We start from the raw sequence: 26,346 nt of genomic DNA on the forward strand, positions 1-26,346 counted from the left end.
AGGTACTGGCACACATGGATAAAGTATTTGCTTTTGACTACCTCTGGGTTTGAACTTCGGCTGGGTTCACACTTCCATAATAAACTTTCCATTCATTGGAGCGGAATAGAGCGGATCTTCAGCCATACAAGTGAATCCTATGCAAAGCTGTAAGATCCGTTCGCATCAGTCTGTTCGTTCAGTTCCGGTGCACTATAATTCTGGAGAAGCAGAGCGGAGGCTAACTGATTTAAAGGACACCTGAACTGAGAACCAAATGGTTGCTGACATATTTATTCCTTTTTTACAACACCAGTTGCCTGGTAGCCTGGCACACCTGAAACAAGCATGCAGCAAATGCAATCAGACTTTAGTCAGAGCACCTGATCTGCATGCTTGTTCAGGGTCTACGGCTAAAAGCATATGGCTGGTTCACTCTCGGAGCGCAAACGCTGCAGTGAGAATGATCCCATAGGGATAAATACATCGCCACTTATCAGCAAAGCGCTAAAAAGCGCCCAAGTGTGAACCAGCCCTTAGAGGCAGAGGATCAGCAGGATAGCCAGGAAACTAGTATTGTTTAAAAGGAATGAAACATAGCAGCCTCCATATTTCTCACTCCTTGGATTCCTTTTGTGAATATTTATGCAGCTTGTAAATGGGCCAATCAAGCAGCACCAGGCGCATCCTGACGGCAGCCCCTCCCCCCAATCAGTGACACTATGCTGATTCTCTATCCAGGGCTTTAGCACTTCCACCATTGGGGAAGGGGGCTGTGTAGTTCTTCGGAGTTCTGATCACATGATACGACGTCATTGTAGCCCATGGGATGGTGTCAGCGGTGCAGCGCCGCCTGGTGGTGGAAGAAGGGTGATGGAAGAGACTCCCAGGTGGCGCTGCAATGCTGACCACTGGGTTACGATCACGTCTTATCATGTGATTTGGAAGTCAGAAGAGGATGCTGGGAATGCAGCGCTGCCGGTGGATGATAAGAAACCGATCCAGCCGCCCGAAACAGGTGAATATAAAGAAGCTCCCTGCGCTGCTCTGCATAGATGCATTAGGCAGCTAAACGGCATATGTCGTTTGAGGATGCCCTGGAACACATTATCTAACTTGAGAGCTGCTAATAGGTTAAAGTGAACCTCCGGACTAAAAATCTACTCAGCAGCACTGAAAAGGCTTGGTGTTTCTTTAACAGTTTCACAGCATCAGAACTTTGTTTTTCTTACCAAAGCATCACTTTTAGCTGCATTTTTACCTAAGCTCCACCCATCAAAGAAAGAAAGCCCGGGCTTTTTTTCCCTGATGCTGTGCAGAGCATGATGCGATTTCCTATGTTGTTGTTCACGTTGCCTAGCAACTGGTAGAGGTGCTCAGGGCACAGGACAGTTGGAACTGTGTCTCATGCTCCCTGTCACCTCCTTTCAACCAAAAAGATGGCTGCCATCATGAAATCAAACATTTGCCTGTTCTTTTAAAACAGTGTAGGTAAGAGATTATATTACCTATCTATTTTAATTAACATAACTAATGTAACTTAATGACAGTATGTTTGTTTAGGCTGGAGTTCCTCTTTAAGGGGCGGAGCAAAGCTGGATGCCGGAGTCATTTCTTTTATGATCCCCGGAGATCTCCTTTAACTTATCTACCTTCTCTCTCCATCCTCAGGTCGCTCAGAAAGGGATACGCAGTTTGCAGTTCCTTGAGCCAGAGATTGCCACAGTCTTCGTTCCTCCATTCGTGGCCAAAGAAGAAAGCCAGGCCACGTCGCCCAATCAGAACACTTACCAGCGACTGCCGAGGAGACGCTCCTTCCGCCAGAAGAAGAAGACCAAATTCGAGGCCGGCTCTGCTAACGGCGGGGGCCAGAAAGAGGCCACCACAGAGGAGATCAGCGTCCCCAAAGACATCGACCTCATAGGACTTCCCCAACTGTGCTTTCCAGGTACGCCAAACCTACTGCCCTCCGTGAGTCTTCTATACACCTTCCCAGGACCACCTGGTTCAATACTAACCCCACTTTCCATAAAACATTACTTATCAGTACATCTCTATGTATTTTAACAAGCTATTTTAAATAGATTTGCTGTGGATTACTCCAGCGACCACTCTAGTGCTCTTCATGTACTCTACTGCAATAACTGCCTGGTATCACTCTCAGCCGCTGCTGAGATGGGAGTGATTTTTTTTTTGTACAAAATACCCAGCATCACCACAAGCTTGCTGTCCCCCTCCACTGTTTGGAGTGAAGGCGTCAATCAGTAAAAGGGTGTAAAGGGGTGCAACACATTTTACCGAGCTTTGTGCAAACTTTTGAGTGCCACACACAAGCAGATGAGAAAACTGGACATTTTGTAAACCAAGCTGTATGCTGTTGCTGTGGTTGCCAGCAAGTTTCATGTAAAAGAAAAAGATTGTAGCAAACGACTATTGAATAGGAAATATATATTTTTTTCTTGGCATTCAGTCAAGGTGCTCATACATCTAGTGATGTATGGTCAGATCGACCAAGAGACAAATCCTTCAAATCTGATCAGAGAGAGATCAGTTGGCTACCCATACACTGCAGGCCGGTTCCCGGTCAATTTCAGCATGAAGTCTTTTGGGAATCGGCCTTGTGACGGCGCTTTGCTGGCTCTGTTGCTGTCTCCGCAAAGGTTATATGTGCCCCCTGCGCCCATATCCGCTTTACCTGTCCGCTGCCATTACCAGTTGCTAGTGTCCAGTCCTCCAGCTTCCGTATTGGCGCCCCCCTGTGGCTGCTGGAGTATAGATTATAGAAGGCCGGACACCAGCAGCGGACAGGTAAAGTATTTTAGTGCACCGGCATGGGGGGCACAGATAACATTTGGGGGCACACCGGCCGGGGGTTCTATTGGGTTTGTCACTTGTCCCTATATTGCATGACATTACTGCCATGCACCTGATCAACTATGCCGGCCCGAGATTTCCCAGCATGTCCTATTGATACATTTGACTGATTTTCAATCTAAAATTTATTGGGCATGCTTATTGCGGCTCCAATTTTAATTTGATTCCATACGCATTATCGAATTGGATGGTCGATCAGCCGCAAAATTGGCAGTTGTATGGCCAATAATACACGATGTGCGGCAACCGAACTGCTTCTCTGCTGCAAACAAGTCTGATCTGGAATTAGAATGCAGAAGTTTATGACTCGATTATCTGTGAGATCTCGTCCAGCTCATATCTGCACATAGGTGTGTGGGTGACGGCCTCTTCACGTATATCTGCAGATAAGCACAGTTCATATCTCTGTGTTGGAACACGCAGGTTCACTACTCAGCCAGGGATACTTTGTCAATAAGGCATAGTGACTTTTTTTCTCATTTATAAACAGTATTTTTTGTATTAGTTCGTTCCCTACACACACACACACACACACACACACACACACACACACACACACACACACACACACACACACACACACACACACACACACACACACACACACACACACACACACACACACACACACACACACACACACACACACACACACACACACACACACACACACTTTTATATATATATATATATATATATAGATTCTGACCTCTGGCTTGCCTCTCCTGACCTCTGTCTTGCTTGCTGATTGTCCTGATTGCTGCCTGCCCTGACCTCTGGATTGTCCTGATTGCTGCCTGCCCTGACCTCTGACTTGCCTACTGATTGCGCTGATTGCTGCCTCCCCTGACCTCTGCCTTGCCTACTGATTGCGTTGATTGCTGTCTCCCCCTAACCTCTGGCTCACCTACTCATTATCCTGATTGCTGACCTCTGGCTCGCCTACTGATTGCGGTCTCCCCTGACTTCTGCCTTGCCTATTGATCTGATTGCTGCCTTCCCTGACCTCTGGCTTGTCTACTGATTGTCCTGATTGCTGCCTCCCCGACCTCTGCCTTGCCTACTGACTGTTCTAATTGATGTCTGACCTGAATCTGGGCTTGTCTACTGATTGTCCTGATTGCTTGCAGTTGGCTGATGGTGCAATGGTTAAGGGCTCTGCCTCTGACACAGGAGACCAGGGATCGTATCTCGGCTCTGCCTGTTCAGTAAACCAGCACTAATTCAGTAGGAGACCTTCGGCAAGTCTCCCTTACACTGCTACTGCCAATAGAGCGTGCCCTAGTGGCTGCTGCTCTGCTCTGGCGCTTTGAGTCCACAAGGAGAAAAGCGTAATATAAATGTTATTTGTCTTGTCTTGTCTTGTCTTGCTTGCGGCCTGCCTGCCCTGACCTCTGGCTTGTTTACTGATTGCTGCCTTTCCTGACCTCTGCCTTGCCTACTTATTGTCATGATTGCTGTCTGCTCTGACTCCTGCCTTGCCTACTGACTGTCCTAATTGCTGCCTGCCCCTGACCTCTGCCTTGCCTACTGATTGTCCTGATTGCTGTCTGCCCTGACCTATGGCTTGTCTACTGATTGTCCTGATTGCTGCCTCACCTAACCTCTGGCTCGCCTACTGATTGTCCTGATTGCTGCCTCACCTAACCTCTGGCTCGCCTACTGATTGTCCTGATTGCTGCCTGCTCTGACTTCTGGCTCGCTTACTAATTGTCCTGATTCCTGCCTGCTCTTACCTCTGCCTTGCCTTCTATAGTGAGGTTACTTAGGAGGTAACGCCATCTGTTCCTAATAATAATGTATTGTGTTTAAGCCTGACTTCATTGTTAGCAGTTCCATGCTGTTCTCATAAGTGTAAATTCCCTTTAAATGATAACATTCTCTCTGCAGGGGGGCTGCCGGTGACCGCCGAGCCTAGCGAAGACCATTTTCACTTCCTGGTGTTCACGGATGTTTTAGGGAACAGAACATATGGAGTGGTGGCCCAATTCTCACGCCCCCTTCAGGTACGTTTCTTTTAATCAAATGGCATTAATTTAGGTTCCTTATACACTTGCCTTGCTATCCTGCCTTGCGTTACCCTGTTGTACCGCAGGGCAGTGTAAGGCAATGAGGCCTAGCACACTTAAAGGGACTCCGAGCTCTGGCTAAAATAAAAATTTTCACTTACCAGCGGCTTTCTGCAGCCCAGTGCTGGTCGGGTCGTCCCACGCCGGCCTCCTGGCTCTTCTCCCCACGGCTGTCCGGCGGCTCCCCGGGCGACACTGGCCGAGTGTCGGGGCTCCTTCTTCCACAAACCTCATCAATGACGTCGCACGGCGGCCGCCTCGCGTCATCACGGCGGCCGGCGTGACAGCACGGCGCATGCGCGATTGGGCTGCAGAAAGCCCCTGGTAAGTGAAAATTTTTATTTTAGCCAGAGCTCGGAGTCCCTTTTAAAGGTGCACTATGGCGAAAAATTGTAAAATGCAAAATATGTGCAAACATATACAAATAAGAAGTACATTTTTTCCAGAGTAAAATGAGCCATAAATTACTTTTCTACTATGTTCCTGTCAATTACAGTAGGTAGTAGAATTACAGAAGTGGCAGGTTTTGGACTAGACCAACTCTTTATAGGGGATTCTCAGGGATATATTTATTTTCAAAATCACTTAATGAATGGCAGTTGCTCCGTCCAACTGCCAAAAAACTGTGTATGGAGCAGGGAAGCTGGCCAGCATCATTGTTTAAATCCTTTTTCGGGATATCGTTATAAAGAATAAACGCCTTGCTGAGAATCCCCTATGAAGAGATGGACTAGTCCAAAACCTGTCACTTCTGGTCAGATTTCTACTGCCTACTGTAAGTGACAGCAACTAGTAGAAAAGTAATTTATGGCTCATTTTACTCTGGAAAAAATGTACTTTAATTTGTCTATTTGTATATGCACGTATTTTAAATTTTACAGTTTTTCGCTGTAGTGCCCCTTTAAAGAGAACCTGAGGCAGCAGGGGGGGGGGGGGGGGGGGGGGTCAGATGGGATACAGAGACATGTTCACGACATGCTTCTGTGTCCCCCACCCACGCCACTCTCTGCTCCACCATCACCGTACTATAGCCCCCCAAATTATCAAAAATGATTGCCGCTATGCCGCAGGGTAGGGGAGGAGAGAGGTATTGTCCGTTCTTACATGCTTTCCACAGCTGGCATTCGGCAGCTGTCTCTCCCTGACCACACCCCCTGCCACTCCCCCACCTCCCTGCACACTGAGAGAGGATATCTTTCTCTTTCCAGTGTTGTCGCCCAGAGGTCACAAAAGTGAAAGAAAGGTCAAGCGGGCCAGCGGAGCGGCGGGTATGGCGGCTGCCTGATCTGCCCAGCCCCTGCCGAATCAGGTAGCCTAGTTTTTTTTTTTTTTTTTTGTAATTCATCTTTATAACCCCACCTCAGGCTTTTGTTAATGCGTTGCGCCGGAAGTTTCCAATCTGTCACTGAGCCGTCACAGTTAACCGCATGTTACCGACTTCCATGGCTACCCAATGGTGGCTGAAGTAATTTTAAGTCAATGGGCAACACAGTAATTTTAAACATGCTGATGGCGATGGTGCGGCGCGCATGTGCGGAACAACCACAATACTACGTCCAGCAGGGAATACGTCACGGGGGCGAGAGGCGTGTGTGGGGGGGATTGGAGCTAAACGTATTAACCTGTCGACGCGCTCTGCCTCAGGGTCATATGAGTGACGCACTCTGCCTCAGGGTCATATGAGTGACGCGCTCTACCTCAGGGTCATATGAGTGACGCGCTCTACCTCAGGGTCATATGAGTGACACGCTCTGCCTCAGGGTCATATGAGTGACGCGCTCTACCTCAGGGTCATATGAGTCACATTTTGTGCGATGCAATGGGGACAGAGCACCGCAAATGCACAGGCCTGGTGTAAAACCGGCCTGAAGGACACCTGAAGTGAGAGATCTGGAGGCTGACCTATTTATTTCCTTTTAAACAATGCACATTGCCTGGCTGTCCTGCTGATCCGCGGTCTCTGAACAAGCATGCAGCAGATCAGGTGCTCTGACTGAAGTACGACTGGATTAGCTTCATGCTTATTTCAGGTGTGTGATCCAGACACTACTGACCACAGAGATCAGCAGGGCTGCCACGCAACTGGTATTGTTTAAAAAGAAATACATATGGCAGCCTCCATATCCCTCTCACCTCAGGTGTCCTTTAAGGCTTCTTTACCACCAGAACGTTGCGTTTTAGGGGACGTTATAGGTCGCATAACGTGCCCCTAACGCAATGCCTGGTGGTGTTGGACGAGGACGCTTCCTAGAGCTGCATTATGCAGCCCTTGGTGCGGCTCTTTTGGACCATGCATGCGGAGACCACGTGATCCGCATCACGTGATCCCGCCAGCAAATCGCCGCACAGAGCAGCCGCTCCAGGAAGTAAACACTGCACGTCACAGTGCAGTGAATATTAATTAGCCATGTGGCTGGCCGTGGAGGAGGAGGGGAGACCTCCAACATCACTGAGCATGTGCAAACAGTCTAACGCAGCATAGCCGCTTATAACGCACAGCATGCAGCACTTTCTTTTAACTTGCTGCGTTACACTGTAACGCAATGTGAACAGCCCATTGATTAATCATTGCTGTGCGGTGGGCTGCGTTACAGGCTGCTCTAACGTGCGCCTGTAACGTCTTACTGTGAAAGCAGCCTCAAGCTATTGTGAGTTTAGCCTCAGACAGAGTGCATGAGACTAGGATAAATATGAAAGTATTGATTATTGCACTATATGATGCATTTTCTATAAATAAGTTTATGAGATAATGTTTGATCAGGTCTCATATATGCCAATGTTCCAAATTGTATCATAATTAGTTAGGTATTTTACGTAAGCAAAAATTAACCATTCACACGGTAAGATTGATTACCTATAGCGTTTGGTTTATGTGTGTGTGTGATAGATTAGGCTTGCAGTCAATGCCATGTATCCCCTTTTCTTATTTCTCTCTGCTTCAAACACAATAGGGGAATGATAGCTGAGTGAGTTCTGCGCCCCCCTCCTACCCTGAGCCCTGAGGCTGGAGCCTTTCTCGCCTCTGCCAGCCTGCGTTGTTAAACCAATAAAGATAGCCATCAGCCTGGAGTGTTTTTTATTTATTTATTATTTTTTTTATTTTTTTATTTATAGTTTGGTTAAATATAAGCTTGTTCACACTACAGGAGCTTTTTCTAAGAGCTTTGTAATTTTAAAAATGCTTGCTAATGTTATCCTATGTGTGTGTTCACACTGGAGCGATGTAATTTTGTGAAAATCCCTCATAGCATTGCATTAGCAAGAGCATTTAATAATCACCAGGGCTCAAAAAGCTCTTGTAGTGTGAAAAGCTTTAAGTGTTTATAGAGTTTAAACAGTGCTGCCTACAGTCCCATGCATGTTGTGTCTTCAAGGGTATGATCATACTACTGTACTGAGGTTCAGGGGTGGGTCTTACAGTCCTTTTACACTTGAACCTGAACTGAGTAAAATTATTTAATATAAACACTATGTACCTGCAAGTGAATGTTACATACTTACCTCACCGTCAGTTTTTCTCAGAAGCTCACCATTTTCTTCTAACAATTATTCCTTCCAGTTCTTAATTATATCAGTTATGTCAGTTATAACTGAAAGGACAACTGATGTGCAAGGTAATTTCCATGCTTCCCTACGGTTTAAAGAAAACCTGAACTGAAAATGAAAAGTCAAAATAAACATACACACGTCATACTCTTTCTCCTCTCCTGTATCCTTTTTGTCCACTGTGAACAAGGGAATTCTCTGTCCTCCATTTTGAAAATGGCCATTACCCCATAAAAGCTTTCTGGTCAGAACACTGTTAAACTGTAACATCGCTCACTTGAGCCATAGGGAAACATGGACATTACCTGGCACATTAGTTGTCCTCTCAGCTATAACTGACAGCAACTGATATATAACTGACAGCAACTGATATATTTCAGATCTGACAAAATATTGTCAGAACTGGAAGGGATCATTGTCAGAAGAAAATGGTGAGTTTCTGAGAGGAACTGACGGTGAGGTTAGTATGTAATGTTCATTTGAAGTTACCTCATGTGTTTATTTTAAATAATTTTACTCAGTTCAGGTTCCCTTTAAGTGGGCAATGTTACACTGTAAGGCCTAGTGCACACCAGAGCGTTTCCGCTGCGGTTTGCGATCCGCCTGCGGGTGCGGATCCGCTAGGGTAATGTATTTCAATGGGCTAGTGCACACCAGAGCGGGAGGCGTTTTGCAGAAACGCATACTCCCGGGCTGCTGCAGATTTTGGATTGCGGGTGCGTTTCTGCCTCAATGTTAAGTATAGGAAATACGCAAACCGCTCTGAAAAACGCCTGTTCAGAGCGGTTTTGCCGGCGTTTTTGTTACAGAAGCTGTTCAGTAACAGCTTTACTGTAACAATATATGAAATCTACTATACTGAAATCCGCTGCAGCAATCCGCAAAACGCTAGCAAAACGCCATAGAAAAATAACAAAAAGCGTTTCAAAATCTGCTAGCATTTTGCGGATCTGCTAGCGGTTTTTGGTGTGCACCAGGCCTAACAGTGTGCTTACCCAGAAGCTGTTATGGGGTAATGGTCATTTTTAAAGTGAGGGACAGAGAATTCCATTGATCACAGTGGACAAACACAGTGGACAGGACGCAGGAGAGGAGACAGAGATTGAGAAGTAGACTATGCGAGAGGTAAGTATGACCTGTGTATGTTTAGGCCCCCTGCACACTGCATGCGATTCCAATTTTTAATCGTTACTGCATGCTGCGTTTTTCAGTTGATAGCATTCAGGGAAAATCAAAATCGCAAATCGGAATTGCAAATAGGAATTGGAATCGCAAATCGGATTTGCAGTGTGCAGGGAGCATTATTTTTCTTTGCGTTCCTGTCTGCAATAGCATCCTGTGCCTGCACAGGACGCTATTGAGGACGGGAACATGAAGAAGGATATGTGTGGCCAGGCCTGCGCAGGCACAGAAAGCCCGGCCACTACCTGACGGGCCTGTCAGCAAAAACTAAACTAGCTGGCGGCGGGGGACCGGAGGCTCTGTGAGTGACTGCGGAGAGCACAGGACGGCTGCAGGGGGCTGGTAGAAGCCACAGGAAAGTAAAACTGATTTTTTTTATTTTTTTATTCCTGGCTTAAAGAGACTCCGTAACAAAAATTGCATCCTGTTTTTTTATCATCCTACAAGTTCCAAAAGCTATTCTAATGTGTTCTGGCTTACTGCAGCACTTTCTACTATCACCATCTCTGTAATAAATCAATGTATCTTTTCCCTGTTAGACTTGTCAGCCTGTGTCTGGAAGGCTGCCAAATTCTTCAGTGTTGTGGTTCTGCTATGAACTCCCCCTTTCAGGCCCCTCTCTGCACACTGCCTGTGTGATATTTAGATTAGGGCAGCTTCTCTCTTCTCTCTTATCTTTTACAAGCTGGATAAATCGTCCTCTGAGCTGGCTGGGCTTTCACATACTGAGGAAATTCAGACAAGGGCAAAGCTGTCTGCAGGAAGAAAAGAGCAGCCTGAAACTTCAGTGCATGAAAGCTGCAGGGGAAAAGAAACACACAAATGATCTCTTGAGATTCAAAAGGAAAGCTGTATACAGCCTGCTTGTGTATGGATGTATTTTCTATGTGTGGACATGCTGTACATCAACCTACTTCCTGTTTTGGTGGCCATTTTGTTTGTTTATAAACAAACTTTTTAAAACTGTTTTTAACCACTTTTAATGCGGCGAGAAGCGGCGAAATTGTGACAGAGGGTAATAGGAGATGTCCCCTAACGCACTGATATGTTTACCATTGTGCGATTTTAACAATACAGATTCTCTTTAAGTGTGCTTTTAAGTTTAGCCACACACCATACAATTTTTTTAAATATCTTTTCAATTCAAGAATCGCAATCAGTTTTTCTGACTGATTGTAACATTTCAAAAATCTGACCAATGTACCACACACATTCAATTTTTCCGCTATTATGATAGAAATGATTGAAAACTCAGAAAAAATTGCTTGGGTCTGTATATCAAGTACAATTCAATTTTCATAAAAATTGATCAGAAAAATCCAACCCTCCCTATCTTCTTTTATCAAATAAAAACGGGAAATTTGACCAAATGACAAACAAAGCTTTAGTTTTTTCGGGACAACCGATCATTTTTATTGAATTGCCATAAAATTGGATCATTTTATTGTATCGTGTGTGTGGCCAACTTTAGTCTTCAGGGCTTACCAGAGCCACATTTTACATATCAGTCTGTGTGAGTTGGAGGTCATTTTTCTACGTAATACGATATTAGAGGCAGTTCCATGCAATGCAGATAAGAATCTCGTGCTGCCTCATACCTTCAGATCCTGACTGTGGTTAGGCTAGAAGGTTATAGCCGTTTCTTGTTAGACGCACGCAGATACTTCCTCTGTGTGTGGAAAGGTTGAAGGTTGTTGTGCAAGGATTTCTTAGAAGCATTGCATGATCTTATGTGTATAGTTTTGTCTAATCTGATATGGTTTAGGCTGGTTTTGTCCCAGGAAGCAAAATATCAAACGGTAATAACTTTACACAGGTGCTAAAACCTGCCAGCTCTAGCCAGTACCGCACATCTACTGGACCTAAAGGGAAACCCTGAACTAAGGTCAAAAATGGAATACAGTAAAACCATGGATTGAGAGTAACTTGGTTTAAAGGACATCCGCCTTTAGATAAACAATTGTATCTGTCTTCCTCCTTCTGAAAATGACTTTTTTAGTCATCCCACAGTTTTATTTTATATTTAAATCTATTTCTTACATTTTTACTGTTTCATGGCCTCTTCTCAATGACACATTCATAAACGTATGCTAGAGCTAAAATCTATTAACTATTGACTGGTTCTCTTTCCTGCTCTCAGAAGCCATTTACTGCCTGAAAAGTGACTTATGCCTGCAATTCCATATCCCTATAGTCCAACCCAGTCCCGACCGAGACGGAAACTGTCACTTGCATACCTGATTTTTAACTCTTTGAGGCAGAGAAAAAAAAAGGAACGCAGCATAGATATTTGTGTGCTCGGCACTGTACATACACATGTCTATCTCATCGTGTCACCTCGGGTGTCCTTTTTAAGGCTCCCTGCACACTGCAAATCCGTTTTCTGATTCCGATTCTGTTTCCGATTCCGATTTTAAATTCCGATTTTCCCTGAATACATTCAACAGAAAATCGGATCAAAATACGCAGCATGCAGTAAAGATTAAAAATCTGAATTGGAGGTAAAAACCGATTAAAAAGTGGAATCGGAAATGCATGCAGTGTGCAAGAGGCCTAAGAGCGCTTTGCAATACAAGCAAACATTTTTGTGAAATTTTGACTTGATATACAAGCAAAAAAATTGTACGTGTCACATCATCACAGCTGAGCCGATAGTTTTTCTCCCATTGGCGCTGCAGGATTGTACGATATTGTACTTTATCTGAGTGTACATACTGTGCAAAGTAACTGTCACTGGATAAGTTCCTTGTTACAGCCTCACATACACAAAAAAACCGGTTGGGGCGAGCCAACAGATGGCAATGGTTCTGTTAGTTCTAGTGAAAGTCTTGTTTACATGTTATGCTATTTTACTATAACTGTTTTTGGATTGTGGAACGAATCACCTGGGTTTCTATTATTTCTTCTGGGGAAAATTTGCTTTGATAGAAGAGTGCTTTGGATTACAAGCATGTTTCTGGAACCAATTATGAAAACAAGGTCCAACTGTACTGAACTTACCTGGAGCTTCCTCCAGCCCCCCAGCCTGTGAGGTCCCTGGGCAACCTCTGGGTCCCCTCCCATCTCCCCTGGTAGCTCTGTTAGCTGCACAACCTGGCTGGGAGTCGTGCGCAGGCACCTATAACCGTAATTGTTCTACGAGAACCGTGCATGCGCATGGTGACAGGCATGCGATCAAGACAAGCGCGCAGATGGGCCTCTCATGCACAGTTGTGCACGACTCCTGTCTGGGTTGTGCAGCTAACGGAACTTCCAGCAGGAGAACGGAGAGAACCCAGAAGATGCCTTTAAAGGGGAACTATGCAGATCATATAGTAAAAAGCCAGAGCTGTTGGTACACCGATATATGAAAGCTATGTCAGTATGAAAAAAAAGAATAGAGGTATGATTTTTTTTTTATGTACAAGCATTAAAAGCGTTAAAGGAAACCTGAAGTGAAAGGGATATAGTGGCTGCCATATTTACTGGTATTTCCTTGTAAAGGACCACTATCGCAAAAAAATAGGCAGTTAAAGTCTGACAGAACCGACTGGTTTTGGGCCAGTCCATTTCCTCATGGGGGATTCTCCCTGGTTTTCTTTTCAACTGCTGTTCAGGAAATGCTGTTGGAAACAAAGTCTAACTGACAAAATAGTGTGCCAGTGAGTAGGGAGGCCGGCTGGTATCTTACTATTTTGGCAGTTAAACTGCTGCTCAGGAATTGCGGTTGAAAACAAAGAAAACCCTGAGAATCCCCCATGAGGAGATGGACTGGCCCAAAACCTGTCGTTCTGTCAGATTTTAACTGCCTACTTTTTTCACGACAGTGGTCCTTGCATATTGCCTGGCTGTCCCGCTGATAAACTGCTTTGAATACTTTTAGCCATTGAACACTTTTAGCCAGTGAACATTTTACTGTTGGCAGGTGATGTAGCTGCTGCATGGTTTTTGGCAGTTGGAAACAGCTGTAAACAGCTATTTGCCACAATGCAACAAGGTTCACAGACAGGAAACTGTCAAAAGTTTGAACTTTTCTTATGGGAGGGGGTTACTTGTGGAAGGAGTTTCACCACAATATCAGTCATACAGCGCCCCCTGATGGTCTGTTTGTGAAAAGGAATAGATTTATCATGTAAAAGGGGGTATCCGCTACTGATTGGGATAAAGTTCAATTTTTGGTCGGAGTTTCTCTTTAACTGCTTGTTTCAGGTGTGTGATTCAGCAGGACTGCTATGCTAAGCAATTGGCATTGTTGGCAAGGAAATAAATATGGCAGCCTCCATATCCCTCTCACTTCAGATGTTTGGGGTTGTGGTTGAGGAAATGCGTGAGGAGAGAATTGCTTCATTCTTGCCATAAATGAACAGCCATATTCTTTGTGTTTGCAGGACGTGCTGGGATTGTCCAATGGGCAGGCTTACTGGGATTCGTCCGTCAGCCACACAAAGCCCATCGAAGCTTATGTGACCCACGCTCTGTGTGTCATCTCCAAATATCCCTACTACACGGCCCTGAAGGATTGCATCTCCTGGTAAGATGTGTGAGGTGTCCTTCGTGGCAGATTAACAGAAATGGAGCTGGTCAATTCGATACAAATGATCGCAGGGCAGTCCAAATCAGCAGGAAGTCCATGTGACCTGCCCAAATCAAATTTACCCCCTCCTTGACCATCCCTACCTCAGTGTTCTCCCCAGAGTTTTTTTTTTCAGCTGGTGGAGGTGGGGGAAGAGGGCAAGGAGATTTGGGGGTCACCGGTTCCATAGGGGTTAACTTGGCAATTGCCCTGAGCTGGCTGATGGGCCTCCAAGTCTCTCCCAATGCATAGTGCTCCCCTAGTGCACTTGCAGAGTATCAGTGTGCTCCTCTGACACGATTGCTGAGTGCTGCTGTGTGCACATTCATTCACACACAGAAACCCACACAGACGCAAACAGACACAATGACAAATACATACACAGACTCACACACACACTACACAGACATACAGACAAACACCTCAGAGAGAAGCTTACCTCTGGTATGGCAGCAGCACGAGGAGAGGAGGCGGGACCAGACAGGAAAGCAACAATTAATAATACGCAGGATGCAAACACTTGCAGGCCTCCAGTCCGTGTGTCAGTTGTCCGGATCATGAACAATTCGGATCTTTGATCCGAATCTATTTTGTGAGTCGTATCATCCGAATCATCAAAATGAGTGATTCGGATCGCAAAAGGGGCGGAGCCAGGAGCGACACTCCCCCTCGCAGCGGGGTCCTGGAAGCAGAGCTGAGATGGATCGCTCTGTTGGATGGGAGCCAGCCTTGCAGGGAGACAGGTAGATGAGAGAGAGGGGACATGGGTGCCACTGCCAGATATGTGTAGAGCACACATACTGGCTGTAATGTGCTGCTCATTATAGGCTGTCTGTTCGTAGTTGTGCACAGTGAACACATTGGAAGCTTATGGCTCAGCTCAGCACAGCTCAGTAACTTTGCAGGCACTGTGATTGCTGTGCAATATGATCCTCCTGCACTTGCTCTAAACAGCTGCACTTCACTTCGGGGAATGCTTTGGGGAATGCTTTCTTTCACTGTGCGACGTTTGCATGGAAAGTACACAGATGAGCATATAGGTGAAATATATGTAAAGCATATGATTGCAGCATGTGGGTATTGTGTGCACAAACATTTCTGCTCTCTGCTCGTCCCCCCTCCCTTCTCTGTCCACTCCCTGCCCTCTGTCCATCTTATCCCCTTCTCTCTGTGTGTCCACCCCCCTCCCCTTCTCCTGTCCACAGCAGGGAAAGACCTGTCCTGCTATTCATTTCACCCCCCGAATGCTTCGGTAGCAAAATGATCCGAGATTCGGATCAAAGATCCGGATCTTTTCAATGATCCGATTCGAATCATCCGGATCATTGAAAAGATCTGAACTTCCCATCTCTACAGCAGAGGGAGAGTTTGAGAAAGATCGTCCAATGTACCAGTGAACAGTGCTGCTGCCCCCTAGAGTTTGCTGCTTGAATTACATGATTCAGGTTTGCATGATGGTAATTAAGGCAGCAAACTCTAGGGGGCAGCAGCACTGTACACTGGTACAGAAGATGATGTTTCTCACACTCTCTCCTGATCTGCTGCTGACTTGTTGCGAGTGTGTGATCCCACCTCTTAATTATTATTCACTGCTCTCCTAGCTGGCCCCGCCTCCTCTGTATGTGTCGCCCTGATAAGAGAGCCATGACAGCCAGGCGCTCACCAGAATTAGCTGGGCGGAGCACCCAGCTAACAGGGCTTGGGGAGAACACTGCCTACCTGTACTGTAAAGAGAGTTCAGATTCCAGGTGCTAAAGAGGTGGAGTTTTATCTCAGAGCCAGTTGTGGAACATCATAGCTGGCTACAGGTTGAAAATAAAAGGTCACTTAATGTTTAATTATAAAAAGACTCATTCAGCTCTGATAGATGCCTGCAGTATTTTTTTTTTTTTAAACACACCTGAATTGGGACAAAAAAGTTGATTTATACTTACCTGGAGCTTCTTCTTTCAGGTCCCTTGGTGTCCTCTAGGTCTTCTGTTGTGCTGCTGCCTCCTTCGAAAAATCTGCAACTAGAACTCTAGTCAAGCATGCGCAGTCCCATGCCGCGTACCTCCTTGAATCTGCTCCAGTCGCTGGGAAGGTTATTCGCATTCACGGTACATTCTTCTGAGAACCGTGCATGCACAGTGCAGGAGACAGTTGTGACTGCTGGAGGGGGGTTAACATACCCATTTGTCCGTCTGATCCAATGTGTCCCACGTCACGTCTTACGTCCGGGTTGAAGGAGGAAGCGTGAGAGTGACATGGAACTTGACGCAAGAAACGATGTGGTACTCAACGGATCAGACGGCCAAATGGGTATGATAATCTCTCCCCCCCCCCCCCCCCCCCCCCCAGCGGTCACAACTGTCTCATTTAAATTTAGATTCCGAGTAGCTACTCTGTAAAATCAGAGCTAGGAACCGCCTTCCAGGCCAAAGTTGCTGGCTCTGCAGGCCAGAGTTTGACATGTGTGCTTCATGCAAATGCTGTAGCTTGTTGCATACTTTGTGCGACTCGCATTTACCATACATATATAACGCCTACATTGCTTGTGTAACAGGCGACATAGTTGTTACACTTGTAACTCGAGTTATGCAAATTATGTAATGAATAGCGTCATTTGCATAAAGCCTGATAAGCTTAACGTGTCCGGCCTGCACAAGTTAAAGGAGGCTTTTATATACCCTCGCTGTCTGGTATAGAACCTACCACTGCGATGGTCATCACCATTGCTCCGCCTCTTTCTGTGACTAATAAGTCCTGCACAATGGGGTTGATTTTTTTTTTACTGTCCACATGGTGCGATTGCAGACAGTTCCTGCACATGGAACCCATAGAACTCCCTCTATGTGTGATTGGTTACTCTGCATCACGTGATGAGGGACGTAAGGAACAGAATACGATCAGTTATTTTACCTCCGATCTCTTCACTCAATCTTCAGGCCTCCCTGAAAGTGGATCCAGAGCCGGTGTTGTGTCTGTTTGCGCTGCCCCCGCATGCGCAGTAGGATACTGCGCTGCCACATTTCCCATTTATATATGCTGCCGGTGGTAAAATACTAAATATGTCTGCTTCCACACATCCTACGCTCCCCAAATTTTCAGGGTAGAGAGGGGACCCCCTGAACGACCTCTATGGCAAATTGCAGCCCCCGAGCCCCGCTGGTTTCTGTAATCTGTCTCCTGAACCAACGGGGCTCGGGGGCTGCAATTTGGCATAGAGGTCGTTCGGGGGGTTCCCTCCCTACCCTGAAAATTTAGGGAGTGTAGGATGTGTGGAAGCGGAGATATTTAGTATTTTAACACCAACAGCATAATTAACCTTACACTAAGCATGCATGCTACTCGGTGCAGAAGGGAGCTTCCGGGCAGTGCAATCGGACATTACACAGGGACAAGGTCCTCCTGCACCCAAGGCTGAAACACGAAAGTGCGCCCCTCCATCCCTCCCACCTCAGCTGTCACACACGGATTGCTATTAGACTAAGAGGGTCCACAGCGCCCCCAACCCCCCAAACACCTTAATCTTTAGTTGGCTTGCAGCAATTGCCATCTATCCCCTTTTCTTATTTATCTCTGCTTCAAACACAATAAGGGAATGATAGCTGAGTGAGTTGTGCGCCCCCTCCTACACTGCGCCCTGAGGCTGGAGCCTCTCTCACCTCTGTCTCAGCCCGGCCCTGAGTGGATCACTCCGGATAACTGCCACACATAGCAGTAAAAAAATGTAAAAGCCAATATTATGACTGATTTATAATTCCAAAATATGTAGAGCCCTTTTCTCCTGTCTGACTCAAAGCGTTTAAAGTGGCATAAAATCTAATACCAAAGGAGGGGAAAGATCTGGCATCCTGCGCGGGATATAGGCCCATATCCTTACTAAATATAGACTTAAAGGTGCTAGCAAAAATCTTAGCAAATAGGATAAACCCAGTATTAAAGGAGCTGGTACACTATGATCAGGTGGGCTTTATACAGGGGAGGGAGGCAAGGGATAATACTGTGAGGTCGGTGGACGTGATGCAGTGGGTGGGATCCTCACCTGACCCTGTGGTTTTACTATCAACGGATGCGGAAAAGGCATTTGACAGGGTCAGGTGGGGATATATTAAGGTGGTGTTGGAGCATATAGGCTTGGGTGAAAACATGAGAGCCTGGATAGCATCCATGTATAGAGATTTAACGGCCAGAGTAAAAGTTAATGGAACACTGTCTAGCCCCCTGGAAATAACAAATGGCACCCGGCAGGGTTGCCCGCTATCCCCCCTGGTATTTGCCCTGACCCTGGAGCCCTTCTTGAGAACAATTCATAAAAATGTAGATATTACTGGGGTAAAAATAGGCGGGACAGAGCACAAGATCGCAGCATATGCGGACGATCTCTTGTTTTATTTGACAAACCCCAGAATAGCCCTGCCAAATTTAATGAAGGCATTTACTGAATACGGGAAGATTGCAAATTTTAAGATTAATTGGGACAAATGCGAAGCGATGAGTATGGGGATGAGGGAGGAGGAGGTAGAACAACTAAAAACAAACTTTCCGTTTAGATGGGTGAAAGATTCCCTAAACTATCTAGGTATAAAATTGGCGAGAAATACGCAAGAGAACATTAGTTTAAATTATTACCCTTTACTTAATACACTGAAAAAAGATCTAGAAAGATGGGCTAAACTGAAACTCTCTTGGTACGGAAGGATCAGTGTGCTCAAAATGAATATCATGCCGAGGCTGTTATATGTCTTCCAGGCCCTCCCTGTTCCCCTACCCAGAAGCTACCTGGATGAATTAAGGAGGATGTTTACAAAGTTTGTGTGGCAGAATAGAAGGGCTAGGCTGAAATTTGCATTTATTTCACAGTCAAAAGATAAAGGGGGGTTAGCGGTACCGGACCCCATAAGATATTATCAGGCAGCTGTTTGCACTAGGGTGGTGGATTGGAATAGAAACGAAGCCTCCAAACAATGGGTCGGGTTGGAGAAGGAATTCCTGGAAGGGGAACTAAGGGATGCTCCCTGGCTCCCATATATAGCGGAGGCACTTCGATTGCCAGGCTCTCTGGTAGAAAACACCCTGAAAACTTTTAAGAAGGTAAGTAGTAGGAGGGAGATGTCCGTGGGCCCCTCCCCTTTTATGCCATTGTTGGGAAATAGCAGATTCCCGCCGGGGTGTCGTAAAGGAAGTTATAGAGAATGGAGGAGGGGAAGAAGCCCACGGATCTGTTCCATGATTAGAAAAGGTAGATGGTTGGAGGAAGGGGAAGTTGCAGAACAACTACAGGTGACGCAGATAGATAGGTGGAGCATGTACCAATTTAGACATTTCCTTCGTGCATTGGGCACGAGGGAAATACTTTCTAGGGAGTTGACTCAGTTTGAGAGGCTATGTATGATGGAGGGATCGACTAAGGGAACATTGGCAAAAATCTATAAAATTTTGGAGGAGGAGGAAGACCATACCTTAAAGTACAAAATAAAGTGGGAGGAGGATATAGGGAGGAAATGGAAGAGCGCCCAATGGGAAAGAATTGTGAGGATGACACACAAGGCCTCGATGTCCACTAGAATACAGGAATCTGGGTACAAGTTGGTAATGAGGTGGTATTATACGCCAGTTAGATTAAACAAGATGAGTGGGGCAAGCCCGTTATGCTGGAGGTGTGGAAAAGAGAGAGGAGATCTAATGCACATCTGGTGGACATGTGAAGGCCTTGTTGGATACTGGGAGAAGGTAAAGAAATATATATGGGAACTGGCTGGAATACCAGCTCAGTCAGGCCCGGAGGTATATCTGTTACATCTGGTGGAAAAAGGGATTAAAGAATACAGAGGGTCTTTGGGGATGCACTTAATCAATGCCTCGCGAATCTTAATCGCGAGAAATTGGAAGTGCCAACAGGCCCCCTCCATAAGGGAATGGTTTATAGAGATTGATCAAATCTATCAGATGGAAGAACTTTCAAGTATTATTAAAGGAAAAGAAAATCGGGGGTGGGATAAATGGTTAGAATTCAGAGCAACAGAAGAGTATGAGATGGGTAAGACATAGGGCCCAGAAGGGAATGGGAGGTGCGCCTATGGGCAGGGAGACATAGGCCCTGGTTCACCGGTTTCGGTGTGAGGCCGAGTGGCAGTCGGAGGGGGAACTTGGCCGAGTTTCAGGGCTGAGGCAATTTCGCATAAATTTGGGTCTGGGTGAAGTGAAAGACAGGTGGGTTTGGTGGGCACTTGTTCACTGTACTGGGTGTGACTTACATTTCTGGGTGATGGTTCTAATCTTATACCAGGGTATGTTAGAGGGGGATGTAAACTGAGGATGGGGTAGGGGTTCTCCCCCAAGATGGGAGCATTGTTAGGAAGGAGGTGGGGCCAATGAGAAATGGCGTAGGAGGAGGTGAGAGAAGAAGAACTGACCCGGGGACAGTGGAGGTGGGTCAGATTTGGGGAAGAGGGGGGGGGGGGTGGGAGGGGGGGGGGTAGGGATATCCTCAGGAATATATGTATAGGATGCTGCACTGGTATTTCCTTTTTTGTCCTTACTGTAAGTTGTTGGAGAATATTTATTACTGGAAAAATAAAGAATAAAAAAAAAAAAAATAAAGTGGCATAAAATCCAGCATTTTCTCTTTGTTGTAAAAGATTTATAGCATAAAACCTACTACCATAAAAAATTGTAGCCGAACAGCATTGAAACAGTTAGATATAGCACTTTGTTTTTCAGTGAAAAACTCCTTAAAGGAAACCCGAGGTGAGAGTGAGATGGAAGCTGCCATATTTGTTTAAACAATACCAGTTGCCTGACAGCTCTTGTCTGAATAACACCAGAAACCAGCATGCAGCTAATCTTCTGAAAATATTGTTTGAAACACCTGATCTGCTGCATGCTTGTTCAGGGTCTATGACTAAAACTATTAGAGGCAGAGGATCAGCAGGATAGCCAGTCAACTGGTATTGCTTAAAGGGAAATCAATATGGCAGCCTCCATATCCCTCTCACGTCTGGCTAGATCTGAAGAGGTGGTAACATTATCTTTGGTTTACATTCCTCTGTTGATACAATTAGTATACAGCCAGCAGCGTGCTGACACTGAACCTCACCGAGCTGAGAAGCAGAGAGAGCTGAGAAATGGTTACCAGATTTGAATACATCGATACATCAGCTATGAATAAAATGCAATGGCAGCTTTCAGAGCAGATAAACTGTAATTTGGGAACTTGTAATTTGTAAACAGACAATATTACTTGTGCACAAAAGCAAATATGGTAACTCTATGGGTAATAAAAAGTAGAAAAACACATTTTTATTGAATGTTATGTCAGGGTTTTATCCCACTAGGCAAGCCACTAGGGCGTGCAGATATCAGCCCTATAAGTTTATTTCTGCACACATAATGGTGTAAAAGACCCCTACATTTGCTTGGAGGTAAAAGGGCATAATGTAGTAAGCCGACCCGCAGACTGCATGGCGTATGTGTTGTGTGCTTGCAGCATGACACTGGAAAATGCTTTCTCTGTAGAAGTTGATGAGGTCACCACGGTGCTCTCCCTTCCACGCCCCGCATGCTCAGCCAGCTTCCAGCTCTCTCCACATCCACACAGCAAGCCGTGCTGTTTGCTTCTGGCTCCTGCCAGTCCCGACACACTGTTTATTCAAGGAGTTCTGTGTTTATGCTGCAGCAGATGAGTTCTGCAGAAAGTACAGTGATGACTCTTCTTAAAGGGATACTTAAAGGGGCACTACAGCGAAAAACTGTAAAATTTAAAATATGTGCAAACATATACAAATAAGACGTATGTTTCTTCCAGAGTAAAATGAGCCATAAATTACTTTTCTCCTATGTTGCTGTCACTTACAATAGGCAGTAGAAATCTGACAGAAGTGACAGGTTTTGGACTAGTCCATCTCTTCATAGGAGATTCTCAGCATGGCTTTTATTCTTTATAAAGATATTCCCTAAAAAGGATTTAAACAATGATGCTGGCCAGCTTCCCTGCTCCCTACAGTTTTTGGCAGTTGGACAGAGCAACTGCCATTCACTAAGTGCTTTTGAAAATAAATATATCCATGAGAATCCCCTATAAAGAGATGGACTAGTCCAAAATCTGTCACTTCTGTCAGATTTCTACTACCTACTGTAAGTGACAGCAACATAGGAGAAAAGTAATTTATGGCTCATTTTACTCTGAAAAAAATGTACTTCTTATTTGTATGTGTTTGCACATATTTTACATTTTACAGTTTTTTGCTGTAGTGCCCCTTTAAGCGGCGACCCCCTCAAAGCTGGCCGGTCGTGGCCAGTTGCAGTCTACTGCACCAGTCCTGTGCCGCACGCATCTTGATTGCGCTCCCATGCTGGGAGCTTTCTACGCATGCACAGTAGCCATTCACCCGTACTGCGCATGTACAGAATGCTACCATGCACAGAGGGGGAGTGGCGACGAGACTCATGGCTAGCCAACTTTGAGGCTTTAGCAGCTGCTGACTGGAAGGTCCTGAAAGGATGCCATGGGCTCAGAATGACTGCGGGGGGCTGCAGGAAGCCCCAGGTGAGTTAAACTGCTTTTTTTCAGGCTTCAGATTTCCTTTAACCACTTATGTGGTTTACGACGGATTATCTACGTCCTGCAGGACTTCAGTTTTTGCCCAGGGACATAGATAATCGTCTGTTGAATCTTGACGGCTCCCTCCCCCGTGAGTTCTCTCCGACCCCTGTTAGAGGGGAGATGAATGAATGGGAACGCTGTTCTCATTCATTGATCTAAGTTCCTGTGTCAATGATCACCGGCATCAATGAGATGCCTGCTGTCATTGTAACTAAGGAAGTAACACATCCACGCATTACTCCCTGTTGGCGTACTTATGGCACGCGAACAAGAAATAATGCGTGAGGACATCTTGTGGCCAAATAGTAAAATAGCACCTACATACATTTTATTGCAGCTGCATACATTTATTTTAATAAAAAATTAACACCTTACCTCCCACACTATCCCATAATTACCCAAATTAAAATTTTGCAGTGGAAAAAAAAAAAAAAAACCAATAAAAGAAAAAATACATAGTTACCTTAGGTATGTATGTTAAGAGGGTATATTACTGTTAATTTTAAAAATATAAGCTTGTAAATCATGATGGACGCAACACTGAAAAAAATGCACCTTTATTTCCAAATAAGATATTAGCGCCATACATTGTACTTGGGAAATATTTTAAACACTGCAATAACCGGGACAAATGGGCAAATAAAATGTGTGGGTTTTAATTACGGTAGCATGTATATTTTAAAACTATAATGACTGAAAACTGAGAAATAATATTTTTTTTTTCCATTTTGTGTTTCCAATAAAATGCATTTAGAATAAAATAATTCTTAGCAAAATGTACCACCCAAAGAAAGCCTAATTGGTGGTGTGAAAAAAAAACAAAATATAGATTGTTTCGTTGTGTAAAGTAGTATTAAAGCCATAGGCGAATGAATGGAAGGAGCGCTGAAAGGTGAAAATTGCTCAAGTTCAGAAGGTGAGAAAACCCTCAGTGGTGAAGTGGTTAAAGGGCACCTGAAGTGAGAGGGAAATGGAGGCTGCCATATTTATTTCCATTTAATCTATCCCAGTTGCCTGGCAGTCCTGTTGACCATTCTGGCATCATTACTGTCTGAATCACACATCTGAAACAAGCATGCAGCTCATCTTGTCAGAAACTTCTGATCACTCCCGCGTCCAGGACTTCTGGATGTTCAGTATTTATGTTTACCACTATTTATTTTGTACTGTGTACAGAGCTATGGAATAAGTTCGTGCTATATAAATAAAAAATAATAATCTGCATGCTTATTGAGGGTTTGCGGCTAAATGTGTTAGAGGCAGAGGGATCAGCAGGACAGCCAGGTAATATGCATTGTTTGTATCCCTTTGTATCCCTTTCACTTTAAGTTCCCCTTAAAGGTAACCCAAGGTGGGAGACATATAGAAGCTACCATATTTATTTCCTTTTAAGCAGTACCGGTTGCCTGGCTGTTGATCCTCTGCCTATCATACTTTTAGGCTGCTTACACTGCGCCTGTAACGCTCCCCCAATGCACAGCAATGTAACACAAGTAGGCTGATCACACAGCCCACGTTGCGTTACATGTAACGCGTTCTCCAGAAAGTGCAGCATGCTACGGCGTTACAGCGGCTTAAGCTGCGTTAGACTGTCTGCACATGTTCAGTCATGTTGGGGAGGAGCGGAGAGCGGCCAGGCACATGGCTAATTAATATTCACTGCACGTTGTGACGTGCAGTGTTTACATCCTGGAGCAGCCGCTCTGTGCGGCGATTGGCCGGCGGGACCACATGATGCCGCATGCGTCCAAGAGTACGCATCACGGCATCACAGACGCCAGAGTGAGCTGCACAACACGGCTCACTCTGACGTCCACATCGAAGAGCACCAGGCCTTGCGTTAGGTGCACGTTATGCGACCTTAACGTAGCACCTAACGCAGCGTCTTCGTGTGCAAGTAGCCTTAGCCGTATCTGCAGAAATGTTTCTCTTTGTCTATTTGTATTTAACATGTTCCCTTATACCACTGCATTGATCAGTGAACGGCAAAACTGTAAGGCCATCGGATCGCTTAATCTACAACCACCCCCCATCTACCCCTGGATGACCCGGGAGCATGCTTGGGACATTAGGAGACGCTTGTGGTGTGATTGTATCTGGCAGGGTGAGATTTGTTTTACAGTTTCCTGGTTTTTATTTTTTAATGTTTCCTTGTCTGCAGCTTTCTGGTGCAGCTGAAGTCCTGCAGAGATCCTGACCTGGATGAGCGCATTAAGGAATTTGCTGCCAAGCTGTCCCTCATTCCGAGTCTGCCGCCGGGTCCTCTCCACCTGGTGAGTCGTGCCAAAACAGAATACACTATTTATACAGATTCACTTGTGCTCAGCAGTGAGAATTTTCTGAGTATCTTTCTCTTACTTTCTTGTTCTCTCTCCCTCCTACTCTTATCCATCTCTCTCCGCCCCTTCCCATTCTATCTCTCCTTTTATCTCTCCCTTCCTATTCCTCGTCCCCTTTGTAGTCCTCTTCCTATTTCTCTTTTCCTTCCTCTCTCTCTTCCAGTCTCCTCTTTTTCTCTAAAATCCAAAAAAGATTTATTGGCAGGATCAAATACATTTAGGATTGCCAAACTAACACATTAGCATTAGCATGGGAGGGGGTGTTGTGGGGTTATAGGGGTAGGAAGAGTATATCTGTGAGTATGGGTGGTGTACAGTCCATAGGGGTGAGGAGGCTATAAGGGACTGTATAAAGGGTTGAAGTATAAAGTCTATAGGGGTGGGGAGGGTATGGGAGGCATGCAATCCATAGGGGTGGGGAGGGAATGGGAGGCATGCAATCCATAGGGGTGGGGAGGGTATGGGGAGAATACAGTCCATAAGGGTGGGAAGGATATATGGGACAGTATAGAGGGTTGAAGTATAAAGTCCATAGGAGTGGGGAGGGTATAGAGGGTAGTATAAGGAGTATACAGTCCATAGGGGTGGGGAGGGTATGGGAGGCATGCAATCCATAGGGGTGGGGAGGGTATGGGGAGAATACAGTCCATAAGGGTGGGAAGGATATATGGGACAGTATAAAGGGTTGAAATATAAAGTCCATAGGAGTGGGGAGGGTATAGGGGGTAGTATAAAGAAGTATACAGTCCATAGGGGTAGGGAGGCTATAAGGGGCAGTATAAAGGGTTGAAGTGTAAAGTCCATAGGGGTGGGGAGGGTATAGAGGGTAGTATAAGGAGTATACAGTCCATAGGGGTGGGGAGGGTATATGGGACAGTATATGGGGTTGAAGTATATAGCCCATAGGGGAGAGGAGGATAGGGGGCAGCAGTATGAGGCATATACAGTTCGTGGGATATCATGTACTTTACCTCTCGGTGGCAGGTAGCGACATATCGGGCTGCTATCTTCCACTAGTAGGATGTAGACTTTCCTCATCTGTGGAGGTGAAATCCGGGATGTGGGCGGAGAGTCTCTGGTAGTGGGCGGTCCAGGTGCGCATTTCCTGCAGTGTAGCAGGAAGTGGGCCTCATCCTCCAGGGCTCTCTGTGGGGTGGTGTAACCTCTTCATATATGGGGCCATTGTGTTCTCTCTATGCACTCTTTCATCTCCATTTT

At 45.5% G+C, this 26,346-nt stretch overlaps 1 protein-coding gene across 2 annotated transcripts in view; it reads left to right on the forward strand.

The window, feature by feature from the left end:
* Positions 1-26,346, forward strand: part of DENND3 (DENN domain containing 3) — a 142,188-nt gene that overhangs the window by 50,443 nt on the left and 65,399 nt on the right. For both annotated transcript variants that reach the window (XM_068238086.1, XM_068238085.1), the window contains exons 3-6: positions 1,651-1,927; positions 4,744-4,859; positions 14,018-14,160; positions 24,951-25,062. In XM_068238086.1, the coding sequence (XP_068094187.1) occupies positions 1,651-1,927; positions 4,744-4,859; positions 14,018-14,160; positions 24,951-25,062 (648 nt within the window). The remainder of the gene's footprint in view (positions 1-1,650; positions 1,928-4,743; positions 4,860-14,017; positions 14,161-24,950; positions 25,063-26,346) is intronic.

Source organism: Hyperolius riggenbachi, chromosome 5 (genome assembly GCF_040937935.1).
Source record: "Hyperolius riggenbachi isolate aHypRig1 chromosome 5, aHypRig1.pri, whole genome shotgun sequence".
Classification (NCBI taxonomy): Eukaryota; Metazoa; Chordata; class Amphibia; order Anura; family Hyperoliidae; genus Hyperolius; species Hyperolius riggenbachi.